At 43.4% G+C, this 14,505-nt stretch overlaps 1 protein-coding gene across 1 annotated transcript in view; it reads left to right on the top strand.

The window, feature by feature from the left end:
• Nucleotides 1–14,505, top strand: part of LOC117354916 (alkylglycerol monooxygenase-like) — a 92,447-nt gene that overhangs the window by 52,628 nt on the left and 25,314 nt on the right. The window contains exon 9 of the mRNA XM_033932869.1: nucleotides 10,768–10,847. Within this exon, the coding sequence (XP_033788760.1) occupies nucleotides 10,768–10,847 (80 nt within the window). The remainder of the gene's footprint in view (nucleotides 1–10,767; nucleotides 10,848–14,505) is intronic.

The following is a 14,505-nucleotide window of genomic DNA, read 5'->3' as shown; positions in this document are numbered from 1 at the left end:
TGAGTTTACACGTTGAGCAGAACAGTTGTTTTGTGGAATTTTCCCTTTCATGTCTCTACTTCACATTGATGTGGGAGCTCTCGGTACTTGGATACTAACTACAGGTGATGCTATAGCTCCCAGTGAAATACAGAAAAAAATCCGGAGTGGCCATTGGGATACAACCCACTTGTCTAGAACGTTTCACCTATTTACTGGAAAAGATATTATCAAGGTAAGGACATAATTTCTTTTTCTAATCTAATCTAATTCTAATCTAATTTCTATTTTATATACCGGATCATTCCAGCACAGACTCGAGCCGGTTAACAAAGTTTAAAAGAATATAATATAAAATAATAATGAAGTTATTTCAATAAATTAGATCAGTCCTCGGTTAAGAAACTCTGAAAGGAGGGAAATTGTCAAGGTGTGGTAAAAGGTAGTCTTTTAGTGTATCGATTATACTCTCAGAAACCTGTGATATCTCAGTCCCACAGGTTGCTAAATCCAGTGCTAAAAGAATAACACTGCTTGTGAGCATTATTTTAGAGGCTTGGGAGTATCAGGCCACAAAGCTATGACCCAAAGCTCCTGGGCCAGCAGAGCAGGCCCTTCTCCTCTGCCTTAAGCCCCCACTCTGCCAATGGCTCAAGCCGCACTCCCCCTCCCTTCCCCCAATGTTTGAGCTCAACCATCCCCCAAAGAGTCTACTATATCAAGCAATGGTGGTCCAGGGGATTTTGAGCTTAGCAATAAACATATGCCCAGTTCAACACCACCCTCAAGATGGTCTCCCCAGTGGTAGTCATAGATGGAAACATAACCCCTAGTAGTAATCATGCAAGACCATAGCTAGGGCTGCCATTTTGAAGACAGTGCTAGACTGAGCAGGAGCTACTGGCTATCACTTCTATCCAAAGAGCCCCTGGACCACCAATGCTTAATATAATAGGCCATTTTGGGGTTTAGGATCCTTTAGGAGATGGGACTAGTATGGGGGTTTGAGCTTTGTGGGGGATGAAGCTTAAGCTGGGGTGGCTGTTCTGCCAGAAAGAGCATCGGATTGTGGCCTTGAGGCTCAAACTCCATCTTTTAGCTGAATTTATTTTACCATGATTTATGGGCCCGAACATGACTTATGTCACTGCAGCAGCTTAAATATCATCATAGTAAATCTTCATGTCCCATGAAGAAACATTTCTCCACATCTAGCGCTATATATATATATATATATATACATGCTGGTCATAAGCGAGAATGCCGTTTCACTACTGTGATATCGTAGTGGCCAGATCGTGAGCCCTTTCCAGCAGGGCATCTAGCATCATCTACACCCCTCCCCCGTTCCAGCAGGGGAGAGCCGACAGTTGAGAGCTGCAGTCTGACACTCAAACCAACGGGGCTCCTTTCTGACTAACTCACCGCCCTCCCCCTCCTTTACTTATCGAGATCCACTGGGGGCCAAATTTTATTACTGTCTATACCGGGGGTCGGCAACCCGCGGCTCCAGAGCCGCATGCGGCTCTTTTCCACCTTTGCTGCGGCTCCGGTAGTGTGTCACGCAGGAATGCAGCTTACAAGTCCGGCGTCGCGGCGGGAAATAGCCATGCTGAGCAGTGAGCTCAGCACACACAGATGAAAGCCTTGCTTGCTGATTGGTCCGGCGGCCCCGCCCCGCCGCCGGACCAATCAGCAAGCAAGGCTTTCATCTGTGTAGTGCTGAGCTCACTGCTCAGCATGGCTATTTCCCGCCGCGACGCCGGACTTGTAAGGTGCACGTCTGAAAAAGAAATCATCCTGGCCGGGGTCGGTGTCATGCTCCGGAGATCTACAGCCTTCCTATCTCCCTCTCCCTTCTACCTGCTTCCGGCCACATCCCCTGCTCCGCGGCTCTCTTCGGCAACTCAGCAGCAGCGATCGACACAAGCTTCTGACGTCGGGGCCTACCCTCTGCGAGTCCCGCTTGTTTCAACTTCCTTTTTCCACAAAGGCGGGACTCGTAGAGGGAAGGCCTCGATGTCGGCAGCTTGTCTTGATCACTGCTGCTGACGAGTTGCTGAAGAGAGCCGCGGAGCAGGGGGGTGTTGCCAGGTGCAGGTAGAAGGGAGAGGGCCAGATGCAGGACTCGTGGGTGAGGGAGGAGAAGAGAGAGAGAAAGAGAGAGGGGAGGGAAACAAAAGGAAATATTTCATACTGGGCTGGGCCGGAGTGGAGGGAGGGTGGAAAGATTCTAGCTACAGGGTGCAGTAACAAAGGAAAAGGGGGGAAAGCTGAAAATGGAGATAGTGACACAAAGAAGAGAAAGGGTAAGCAGGACCTACTGAATAAGGATAGAGATACAGAGGGGACATGAAGAGGAGGTGAAATAGAGACATAGAAGTAATGCTGAAAAAGTGTGTGGGGGGAGATAAAGACATTGAAAGGGCAAATGGTGAACATGGGGTAAAGACAAGGACAGAGACAAATGAAGATTCTGAAAAAGTGGTGAGATAGGGATATAGGTGAGATGGACACAAAGAAGGGGGATGCTGGAAAATAGGTGGAATGGTAATTCTGACAGACACAGAAGGGAAATGCTGGATCAAGGAGAGATGGGGCTCAGGCTGGATGGAATGAGGAGAAATGCCTTGTTGGCCCGGAACTTCCTCTCCTACATCAGAATTGACGTCAGGGAGCGGAATGCTGGTCAGCGCAACACTTCTGCAGGGAAAGCTTGGGACGGCGGTGGCTTGGGGGCTGTTCCCCGATTGCGGTGGCAGCAAACCGAGTGGCTTGGGGGACGGCACGGTGACAGAAAGAAGGGGGAACAGGGAGACAGAAAGAAAAAGTTGGGGGAGAGAATGAGGTCTGGAGGAGAGGAAACATACAGGAGGCTGAAAGAAAGGAAGAAAGATTGGATGCAGTCAGAAGAAGAAAGTGCAACCAGAGACTCATGAAATCACCAAATAGCAAAGGTAGGAAAAATGATTTTATTTTCAATTTAGTGATCCTGTATATAGCATTAAGATAAGAAACAATATATGCAGTGTTAGATTTGTTTTATAATGGTTTTGCGGCTCCAAGTTTTTTTTTCTTTTCGAAAACGGGTCCAAGTGGCTCTTTATGTCTTAAAGGTTGCAGACCCCTGGTCTATACTCTTGTTTTAGCTCCATATTTTTTGTTATTGTCCATGCTCTTGTTTTAGTTTCCCAAGTTTATTACTGTCTGTGCTTTTGTTCAGTGCCAAATTGTATTACTGCCAAAGGTTTCGCCTTTTTTCCCTACTCTTGATTATGTACTCAGCCAGCCTAATTAAGTCCCCTGCCCCTTCCTTAGCTAACACTAATCCCCCCCTGCTGCAGACTTTCACACACCAATCATCCGGCCCTAACCCCGCCATGAATCCTTTCTTCTGGTTCCTTCTCCTCCTATTCTGCTCACCTCTCTACTCTTCCCTCTGTCTGAAACCCCCCTCCCCCAACCTACTCGACCCACCAAACACCAATAACATTTGCCCTGGCCTCAGAATCCCCACGCTGATACGCACCAGAATTCCCCCTTTCAAGAAAAATCTCCAAAAAGTCAACCTAAACTCACTAAAGCCCCTGCCCCCAGCCAATCTTCCCAATACTATCTCTGACTCTCTCACCCCAGTCCCGACTCTTTATTGCAATGCCAGATCAGCATGCAATAAGACTCAAATCTTGAAGGACTTTCTAGATGAGTTCGACCCTGGATTCCTGTGCATCATGGAATCATGGATCGCCAAAGATGATCTTTTTACACAAAACGAACTCCTCCCCCATGGTTATGAAGGCCTCTTCTCCCCCAGATCCAACCGAAAAAGAGGCGGACTGGCACTGCTCTACAAATCTTTCTTTGACGTCCAGCTCCTCGAGAAGGGCACTCACGCCTCTCTAGAATATATGCTTGTCTCTGTCAATGATGAACTCCGCACTCACCCATTGGGCATCTTATTACTATACCGCCCACCCACCCCTTGGAACAACTCCTCCAATCTCGTCTTTGAGGCTATAACAAACGCCTTTCTTAAATTTCAAAGACTACTGATTGTTGGTGATATTAATCTCCACCTTGATGACACCAACAGCAAGGACACGATCGAATTTAACAACTTCCTTACCTCTCTAGGTTTTCCCTCACCTACCTCTTCTCCAACCAATGAAAAAGGACATACACTAGACTTCACCACTTTCCTCTACCTTACTGCCTTCAAAACTTCAACCGATGACACCCGTTGGGAACAAGTCCCTTGGTCTGACCACTTCTTAGGGGCTACTTGCCTCCCCATTTTCATGTCACACCTTGAATCCCCATCCCATTCCTCCCATTCAATAACCTTCCGCAAGAAAATTTTGAGTAATCTTTTCTGGTCCAAATTTCTCAACCAACTCTCCTCCAATCCTAAGCCTACAGACTCTGAATCCTGCTGGTGCAATTGGATCTCCCTCTCCGAATCCATCTATCACTCCCTCGCTCCAATATCCACAAAAACCATCTCCTACCCCCGAAAGGCCCCTTGGTATCTACCGCTCCTTAGAGAGCTGAAACAGAAATGTCACACTTTGGAGCGCAAATGGAAAAAATCTAAATCCCCCTCAGATAGACAAACCTGGAGGGTCAATATTAAACTTTACAATTCATTACTAAAAAAAGCCAGGAAGAATTTCTTCGGAGATAAAATCTCCAGATCCAACAACCAGATCAGTGCGTTGTTTAACATTTGGCGCTCCTTAACTACAAAAAAAGACCCATCCTTACTCCCCTCATCTCTATCAGCAGATGCCCTTGCAAAATTCTTCAATGAAAAGGTTACCACCCTAAGATGCTCCTTCCTGCCTACAGTCTCCTACAACTCCCTAATCTCTACTGACCTCAACCCTTCCCTACCTGTCTCCAATCCCATTCCAGCCGACAGATCCTGGACCATTTTTGAGCTTGTTTCCGAATTGCAAGTCTCCAAACTCTGCCTCAAACTAAAAACTTGCAAATGTACCCTGGATCCTTTCCCCTCCTACCTATTCGAGAATATCTCTACACAGGCCATCGCTTCCCTCACCAAACTTATAAACGATGCTCTAACATCGGGCCTTTTCTCCTCCGAAATGGGACATATTGCACTAACCCCTCTACTGAAAAAGACCGACCTTGACCCCTCTATTCCCTCCAATTACTGTCCAATAGCAAATATCCCTCTCCTAACCAAGATGTTAGAATCCATCATATCCACTCAACTCTCATCCTACCTAGAAAGATTCTCTATTCTCCTACCCCACCAATTCGGCTTCAGATTCAACTTCAGCACCGAATCCCTATTAGCCTCACTAATCTCTAAGGTATAACAACTTCATTCTCGCAACAAATTCGCTGTACTTCTACAATTTGACCTCTCCGCAGCTTTCGACGTTGTCCATCATGATATCCTAATCTTCCAACTCTCTGAAATAGGCATAAGTTCCACAGTCCTCGAAATTCCTACACTTACGCTCCTACACCGTTAACATAAACGGTACCTCATCCCCTCCCTGCAAGCCGATATGTGGAGTCCCGCAAGGCTCACCTCTCTCTCCTATTCTTTTCAATATTTACATGTCCTCTTTGAAACTCCTTCATCTATCCCCCCTGGAAACTCTCTACACCTATGCTGATGATATCCTCAACCTCCTTGAGACCGACTCGAACCTCACTAACCTCGCTGAGAACATATCCGCATGTATAATGAACCTTCAATCCTGGGCACATTCTGTATAAATGAAATTGAACGAGTCCAAAACAAAACTACTTTGGCTCGGCCCAATATTAGGTCATTTACCCACCTCCATCCCATTATCTTTCGGCTCCACTCTTCAGCTTGAGTTTTTAAGCAAAGTCCTTGGCATCATCATAGACTCCTCTTTCTCCTTCAATGACCACCTCAACTTCTTGGTAAAAAAATGCTTCTTTAGTCTTCATATGCTGAGGAAAGTGAGATCGTACTTTCATCATTCTCACTTTGTCGTCCTTGTTCAATCCACTATCCTCTCTAGACTGGATTATTGCAACTCCATCTGTTTAAGCCTAACTAAAAAAAAACTCCATAGACTTCAGCTAATCCAGAACGCCGCGGCCAAGCTTATTTTCACTAAAGGCAAGTTCGACCACATCTCCCCACTCCTGTCCAAACTTCACTGGCTCCCAGTTCACTCCAGAGTCCTCTTTAAATGTGCCTGTTAAGCTTTCAAGATCCTACATGGCATCCTCCCTCCCGTTATCCCACTCTTCTGGAACTCCTCTAACCCTAATTCCACTAGATCCTCCCAAAAACTGAAACTATCATTCCCCTCTGCAAAAGGTATATCTCGCGTAGGAAAACTAGGAACATCCCTCCCCTTTAGAACCACAGAACTCTGGAACAACCTCACATTTCCGCTCAGAATTTCAAGCTCCCTCCAATCCTTCCGCAAACACCTGAAAACTTGGCTCTTTTCAAAAATCTAACACCTCCCGCTCTTTGATACCCTGACCTTTTTTATCTTCCTAGCTCCTTTCCTATAACCCTTTATTGTAGCTCCTTTTCAACCTAACCCTGTAAACCGTGCCGAGTTCTACGCTTGTGGAGATGGTGCGGTATACAAACCTAAGGTTTAGTTTAGTTTAGTATTGACATTGCTGATGTTTTCCATACCCAGTAATAAAGCAGATGTTTTTTTCATGGGGTATTTTTTATACATGGCAACATTTTTCTGTGAATAGTGATGCCAACTGTAGACATCGATTTCCCAAAGCATTTTAGACATTTTTTGATTAACGCTGTTAGATTTGGGCATCTTCTGGGTGACAGCTAACTTCAGGTTTAGAAGTCATATCAAAAATGTCCCTCTGTGTTTTAACATAGTAGCATAGTAAATGACAGCAGATAAAGGTCCATCCAGTCATCAAAAACAACAATTAATTATTTATGTAGTGCTGCCAGGTGCACGCAGAGCTATATATGCAAGAGATGGTCCCTGCTCAGAAGAGCTTACAATCTAATTATGACAGAAACATGATTAAATTGTCTTTCTTTGGCATTCTGGGACATCCACCTGTTACTGTCCTTGTATCCTAACTACTGGAATTGTCATCGAAGCCCACTACCTAGTCTATTCAAACCATGAAAAAGTAGAACCTCTACAGCAGGGGTGCCCCCACCTTTTTGTCTTGCAAGCTACTTTTACAATGATCAAGTCAAAATGATCTACCAACAATAACATTTTTAAAAACACAAAGCACACTGTACGCAGAGAAAATATTAATTATAATTTATATTCGGGGTTTTTTTTTCAAAGAGGTCAAGGCAGATTATTTTAAAATATGCAATGTCACCTCAGTAACAACTATAGAAAAATAGACAAATCGGGAGAGGGACGAGATTAAGGGGATTAAGGGGATTGTTTTGGGTACCCAGCAATATAAAATCTTCTTATATGCTGATGATATTTTACTCCTTTTGTGTGACCCAGAATGCTCTTTGCCGGTGGTGGTTCAGGAATTAGATACTTTTGGCCTTTTTTCTGGCTTTCGCGTCAATATGACTAAATCGGAAATTCTAAATCTTACTTTGCAGGAACCTGCCATTCGACGCCTGCAATCTGCTTTCTCTTTTATATGGGCCACTCATTTTATTACATATTTAGGTGTAAACCTTACTGCTGATCATACACATTTGTATCGCTATAATTATCCAGCGCGCTTGCATGCTTTGTTTGAGGAATTAGATTGTTGGGAAGGTTTAAATCTTAGCTGGATTGGCAGTGTCAGCTATTAAAATGATGCTTCTTCCAAAATTGCTCAATGTTTTTTTGGCTCTTACTATTGCCTGAGGTTTTTTTTCGCTCTTTGTCGCGTAAGGTTTTTGCTTATATTTGGCGGAAAAAGCCGCCACGAGTGCGCCAGAGTATTTTGTATAAACCTAAATTGGAAGGGGGTATGGGGATTCCTGATTTTCGGCTATATTACCAAGCTGCTTTGCTACAGGAGATGGTGATGTGGGTTACTTATGAAGACCGCCCATGGATTCATATGGAACAGAGCTTTCTCCCTACGATTTCTCTCTGGATGTTACAGTGGTTGCCTAGGGTTCGTTTGCGCATAGCCTTGAGATCACCTAACCGTTACCTACGGACTGTTTTATCTTGTTGGTATGCAGTTCGTAAGCGTATGTTTCCGGAGCGTCAATATTTTTCTCAAATGGCAATAGTTGCTTTGCCTGCTGGTTCTCCGGGTCGGGAGGACGCGGTTCGCTGGGTGTGGCTTCCCAAGGACCTTCATACTTTGGATGAGCTTTGGGAGGGTCATTCTATGCGTCCCTTTGAAATGTTACAGGAGGAATATGGTTTGGTGGCTCGAGATTTGTTTTTCTATACTCGCTTGCGGACTTACCTGTATAAGTGGGCGTTTTGGGAGCTTTCCTTAAGTGATACTTGGCTTGAATTAGCTATGTGGGCTGGGGTTGGGGGGGGGGGGAGTCTCTCATTTCTATAAGGCTTTATTGAAGCGGGAATCCCCTCTTGATCCTTATAAATTGGCCTGGGAAAAAGATATGCCTGTTGGGCGTAGCTTGCCTAGTGGGGAGGTATTCTATCGCAATTTATTCAAATTAACTTTATCTCTTAACTTTATAGAAAATGGCTATAAAATGTATTATAGATGGTATTACACCCCCTCTAGGCTATTTTCTATTTTTTCTAAGGGTACTGATCACTGCTGGCGTGGCTGTGGACAGAAGGGAGATTTTTTTACACATTTGGTGGATGTGTCCACCTGTGTGTTTATATTGGCAATGGGTGGGTTGTTTGTTAGTTAAAATGTTACAAAAACATTGTTGTATTCTTATAGACTATTGTTTGCTTAATGTTGGGGACCCGGGGTTTACTCATTATGAGCAGAAGTTGGCAGCTTACAGTTGGCTGCTCGCTTGGCGTTGGCACAGTGCTGGCGTTCTCCCCGAATCCCTGGTTTAGAAGCTATTTATTCTTGTTTGGATTATTTGCAACTAATGTCTAAGTTGACGGTTCTACGTCATAATACGTTGGCCTCTTATACTAAGACCTGGGATCCTTATATACTTTGAAGACAGCTTCCTCCTTAGTTTTGTTTTGCTTTGTTGTCCATTGCACTTCTTCTTCTGTATAGCAAAATTTTTTTGTAATTTGGGTGGGGGTGGGGGGTGGGGTTGGGTGCTTTTCCCTCCTTTTTTTTTTTTAATCTTTGTGTTCTTTCGCATTGTACTGAAGAGTTCCTGTACAACAATTGAGCTGGGAGCTGTGAAGGGAAGAGCACTGATATATTGTGAATTGATATTGTATTTTATGGTTTTTTGTATTGATTTTATATTCTCAATAAAAATTTGGTAAAAAAAAATAGACAAATATACCCCTCCCCTTTTACTAAATCGTGATAGCAGTTTTAGCGCAGAGAGCTGTGCTGAATGCCCTGCGCTGCTCCCGACGCTCATAGGCTCCCTGTGCTAAAAATCGCTATTGCAGTTTAGTAAAAAGGGGCCATAGTGCAAAATATAGACATCAAATATAAATTCTCAAAAAGGACACATTTTGATTACTAAATTGAAAATAAAATAATTTTTCCTACCTTTGTTGTCTGGTGATTTCATGAGTCTCTGGATGCACTTCCTTCTGACTATACATCCAATATTCCCTTCTTTTTTCCTCCTGCATGCTTCCTCTCCTCCAGACCTCATTCCATTCCCCAACCAACATCTCTCTCTGTCTCTCCTTGAGTCTAACTTTTTCTTCCTCTCTCCCTGCCTGCTCCCTGTCACCAGACACACTCCATTCCCTTCCCAACTTTTCCTTCCTATCTCTCTGCCCCCTCCCCTTTCTTTCCTTCGCTCTCTCTCCCTGACCCCTTTCTTTCTTTCTGACTGTCTGTCTGTCTTTCTCTCTCCCTGCCCTCCCCAGCGACTGCCGCTGATTTTCTCCCTGCTTCCCCGACGCCACAAAAGCCAGGCCCGTGCAGCCACTGCACAAGCGCAGGGCCCACAAGCATTCCCTCCCGACGGCAATTCTGATGTAGGAGAGGAAATTCTGGGCCATTCAGGCAGCGATTGTCTGGCCCGGAACTTCCTCTTTGATGTCAGAATTGATGGGTGAGGGGGGGGGGGGGAGGCTTGTGGGCCCGGCACTTGTGCAGTGGCTGCACGGGCCTGGCTTATAATTTCCCAGATCATCTCTAGAATGCTTTTTAAAAATTGTCGTTACTTTGACCACCCTCTAATCTTCCGGTACCATGCTGGATTTTAAAGATAAATTACAATAGCTCTGCAAGTTCATTTTTTCTATTCTATCAGTACTCTGGGATGAATATAATCTGCTCCAGGTGATTTACTACTCTTCAGTTTGTCAAATTGTCCCATTGCATGTAGGTATACAGAGATATTTGTTTCTCTGACTCGTCAGCACTGAATACCATATCTGGCACCGGTATCTCCCTCGGTGAAAACCGAAGCAAAGAATTAATTTAACAATTCTGCTATAGCCTTATTTTCTCTGTGTACTCCTTTTACCCCTCGGTTCTCTAGCTGCTCAACTAATTCTTTTACCAGATTCTTGCTTCTAATATACCTAAAGTTTTTTTTCTATGTACTTTTATCTCCAACACAATCTTCCTTTCAAGGTTTCTCTTTGAATTGAGTAGCATTGGCTTTAGTGAGATATGAAGCTGCATAACACGTATCTGTTCTGGAATTCAGTTTCCCTTTAGAGACTTTTTCTAATGGAATAATCTGTTGGTTTGTTTGTTTAACAGTTATCACAGATTACCATCCTCCTGAGGATTGCCTACATTATCCTGACTTTGACCTCCATGGGATTCCTTATGGAACAAAGGCAAGACATGGAATTCATTCTCTTTCCTTTAAAAAAAAATATAATTGTCTTTTTCTGACAAAAATTGTTCTTTTCACAGCAGTGAATTTATACCTGTTAATTTGAATTTACTTTATTCTCTGAGTTATGTTTGCTATGAAAGTACAACCGATGTGAAAAGATCATTTACTTAAAATGGAAAACTGTAAATATATAATTGTTGGTTTTCTTTCAGTAATTCACAGACATAATGGTAGTCCACATGGGAAACTAAGACATGTTATTGTACCACTAAATGTGCTATTTTAGCACAGGTCCCTTGTTATGCAGTGAGATCTAATTACTAATATCTGATTTTGACAGTACAATGACACATCTGTACAGTAACCCTTGTTGATAACTTTTCCCCTTATATGGCTATGAATAGTCAATATTCAGCTAACAGCAGTCAGTCTAGGCACTGGCACTGAATATCTTAGTCTGTCTGGCCAAAGGTTTGCTCCAGAGCTTATGTGGGTCCTGGCCAATATATAGCCAATACCCATATAAAACAGCAGGCCCTGGCTATCAACCAGAACTTGCATAACAGTAAGTGCCAGTCTGATTCTCCCAGTCCCCTTTCCATCAATCCTAATTCCTGAACCTTTTTACCCTGTGTTTTGAGCCCTATCCCCAACTCTTAACATGAAAGTTTGCCTAAAACCCACTCCTCCTTGGACTTCCCTTCATACCCTTTTAATCTGGGAACTTACTTTGAGAAGATCCCTAGTGGCCAGGGGAATGAACCTAGAGCACCCTTTTCACTCCAGTCATCTGTTGCTATCAAAATGGCCATGCCCCTTGTGGTAGTCTTCTGGTACTGTGACTAGGGGTCCCTACCACTAAGAACACCACCATTTCGATAGACAGAACCGACAGGTCAGGAGCATAAAAAGAATTGCTCTAACCCCATCAAATTAACCACTAGGGATCTCCATGGAAAAATTTTCTAGGCTAAAGAGAGAGCGATGAAGAAATTTGGGGGTCACCGGGAGGGTGTGAGTTTTGGGTTGTAGTGAGCTTTCCAGTTTGGTGAAGGATTGGGAGTTCAGATATGTAGGGGGGAATTTAGGTTTGGAGAGGGTAATCGAGATAGGGGGATCAGAACCTTAATAGGGTGGAGGGAGACCCAAATGGTGGGGAATCAGAAAGGGGGCATGATTAGACAAGAGAGAGAAACCATGGGGAGGGATGAAGTGGGGAGCCAGTAGACTGGGTACCCAGAGGTTATGCAGGTGCTAGCCAAAATTTAGTGGTGGCACCTGCATAGCTAAGAAATGACTAGGTAGTGCCAGTATTCAGTGGCACTGATCAATTTAATAACACTAAATATCAGCTGATAGCTGGTAACAAGAAATTTAAGTGAGCAGGAGTCCATCCTTATAGGAGAAGTTTGTTAAAACTTAATATGCTTGTTTTTCCCATTTCTTATACCACCTGTCATTCAGTTCTATTCAGTGTGGTGCAGTGGTTGAAGCTAGAGCCTCAGTACTCTGAAGTTGTTGGTTCAAACCCATGCTGCTCCTCCTGACCCTGGGCAAGTCACTTAATCCCCCCACCCCAATGCCCCTGGTATATTAGATAGTGTGAGGCCAGTGCGATAGACAAATGCTTGAGTACCTGAATAAATTCATGTAAACTGTTCTGAGCTCCCCTGGGAGAACGGTATTGAAAATTGGCCAGTTAAATAGCAGTAGTGCTGAATATTAGAGCTTAATGGCAAGCCCAGTCACTGACTATGTCACGCGACACAGCCAGTTAGCGCCAATATTCATTGGCTGATTGGCTAGGTTTACTGGCCAGATAGACCTATATAAATAGCAGGTCTATCTTTGGCCATTACAATGATGAATTTTGGCTTAACTGGCTTGTTTAAAGCAGCTGTAACACCTCCCCCCCTCCCAATTCAATGCCAGTCAATGGACATGACTAAGTATTTAATTTCTGGGTTCGCTGCCAATTGCGGGAGATATCAGGCCCATAGTGTCCAAAATGTTGTAATAAATAGTAATGTTTACAAATAAAATTATTCTACAGTTTTTCTTTCCCTTTAAATATATGAATTCTTGTAAACACACATAATTACATTTGGGCCAGATTTATAAAATGTTTGCAGTGATGCAACACCCTCTCCTTTCAGACCATCAGGAAGTTAGTCATAGCCTAGGGAGCCATTTGCTATCCCTATTTGTTTTAAGGCTTAACTTTTACAGCCAGCATAAACAGAAATGTGCCCGAGAGCACCAGGAGGCACAAGTGCAAATCATTTGCAATTTATTGAAGAGTTATACAAAGGCAGTTCAGTATAATTTTTTAATATAACACTTATTTTTATTCCGCAAAACCTTCCAGTTCTATGTAGACAATAAAATAAGAAAAACTGCACACAGTAATTTACAAAATCATAATTAATACATAACAAAACATATCAACCAGCCATCATATCACCACAGGATGATGACTCAATGCTGCTGGTAAGCTATACCCTGGCACTTTCTCTCCCATGAAGGATGTGGCATCCTCCCTTCTCTCCCTCCTCATAAGTGATAACAGCTGATTCTCAGGTATTGTAACTTCATCCAGTATTCCCAGCACCTGGCACTTTTTCTGTGAAAGAGAGACTTGGCTCGGGAGTCTGGAATGAAGGATGCTGTTTAGCACATGTCCTCTAAGCTATGGTTATTAAGCCTCTAGCCAGGCCTCATTTGGAGTGTTGTGTACATTTCTGGAAATATAAACAGATGTACCTGAATGGAGTCTTTACTAAATGGTTGGTGGTCTTTGTCAAAAAGCTTATATATACTTTGGAAGGAAGGTGAGAGTGAAGATATGATAGAGACATTTAAATACCTCCTTAGCATAGGCAGCGGAACACTTTTTTGTTTGGGGGGGCCACAAGTTCCGCCCCAGACCCCGCCCCATAATAGTACTAATTGTAATATCATTTTTCCATTCATTTTTCATATATACACAAAATAAAATCTTATTAACAACACATAATGGTTAACCACAAAATTAAACTATACAAAGCACACTGTATGCTTCTCAAAATTAATTCCTACCAGAACATAGATAACCCCTATGCAAATATGGGACCACAAACTAAAAGTACTAATAAATATAAATGAAACCCTAAGATTCAAGACTCTACATGCAGTACAACCCCAGAGAAATAGAAAAAAAATGCATTTCTTCCTTAACAATGCAAAATATAGACAGCAGATGTAATTTCTCAAAACGTGACACAATTCAATCACTAAACTGAAAATAAAATCATTTCCCTTACCTTTGTTGTCTGGTGATTTTGGTTTTCAAACCATCTTTCCCAGTCCCCTCCCTCCCGTGTCAGGCACTGCACCCAGCCCCCCTTTCCTCCCCTGCCAGGCACTGCACCCAGCCTCCCCCCAGCCCCCCTCCCTCCCTGAATGCCCTGTCAGACTCTACGCCCTGTTCCCCCTCCCTGCCCTGTCTGTGCACCTCCCCCAGAACAATTCCAACATCTAACACAAGTTGAGTAGCTGCAAATTAGTTAAATCAATATACTAGGAGGTAGTTGTAATTCTCTCTCTCTCTCTCTTTTAATCACTAATTTTACCCTCTTAATTTATGGCTCAGCTGTATGTATTTATGGCTCAGATGG

Source organism: Geotrypetes seraphini, chromosome 2, assembly GCF_902459505.1.
Source record: "Geotrypetes seraphini chromosome 2, aGeoSer1.1, whole genome shotgun sequence".
Taxonomy (NCBI): domain Eukaryota; kingdom Metazoa; phylum Chordata; class Amphibia; order Gymnophiona; family Dermophiidae; genus Geotrypetes; species Geotrypetes seraphini.
This window is presented reverse-complemented; position numbering and strand designations above follow the sequence as displayed.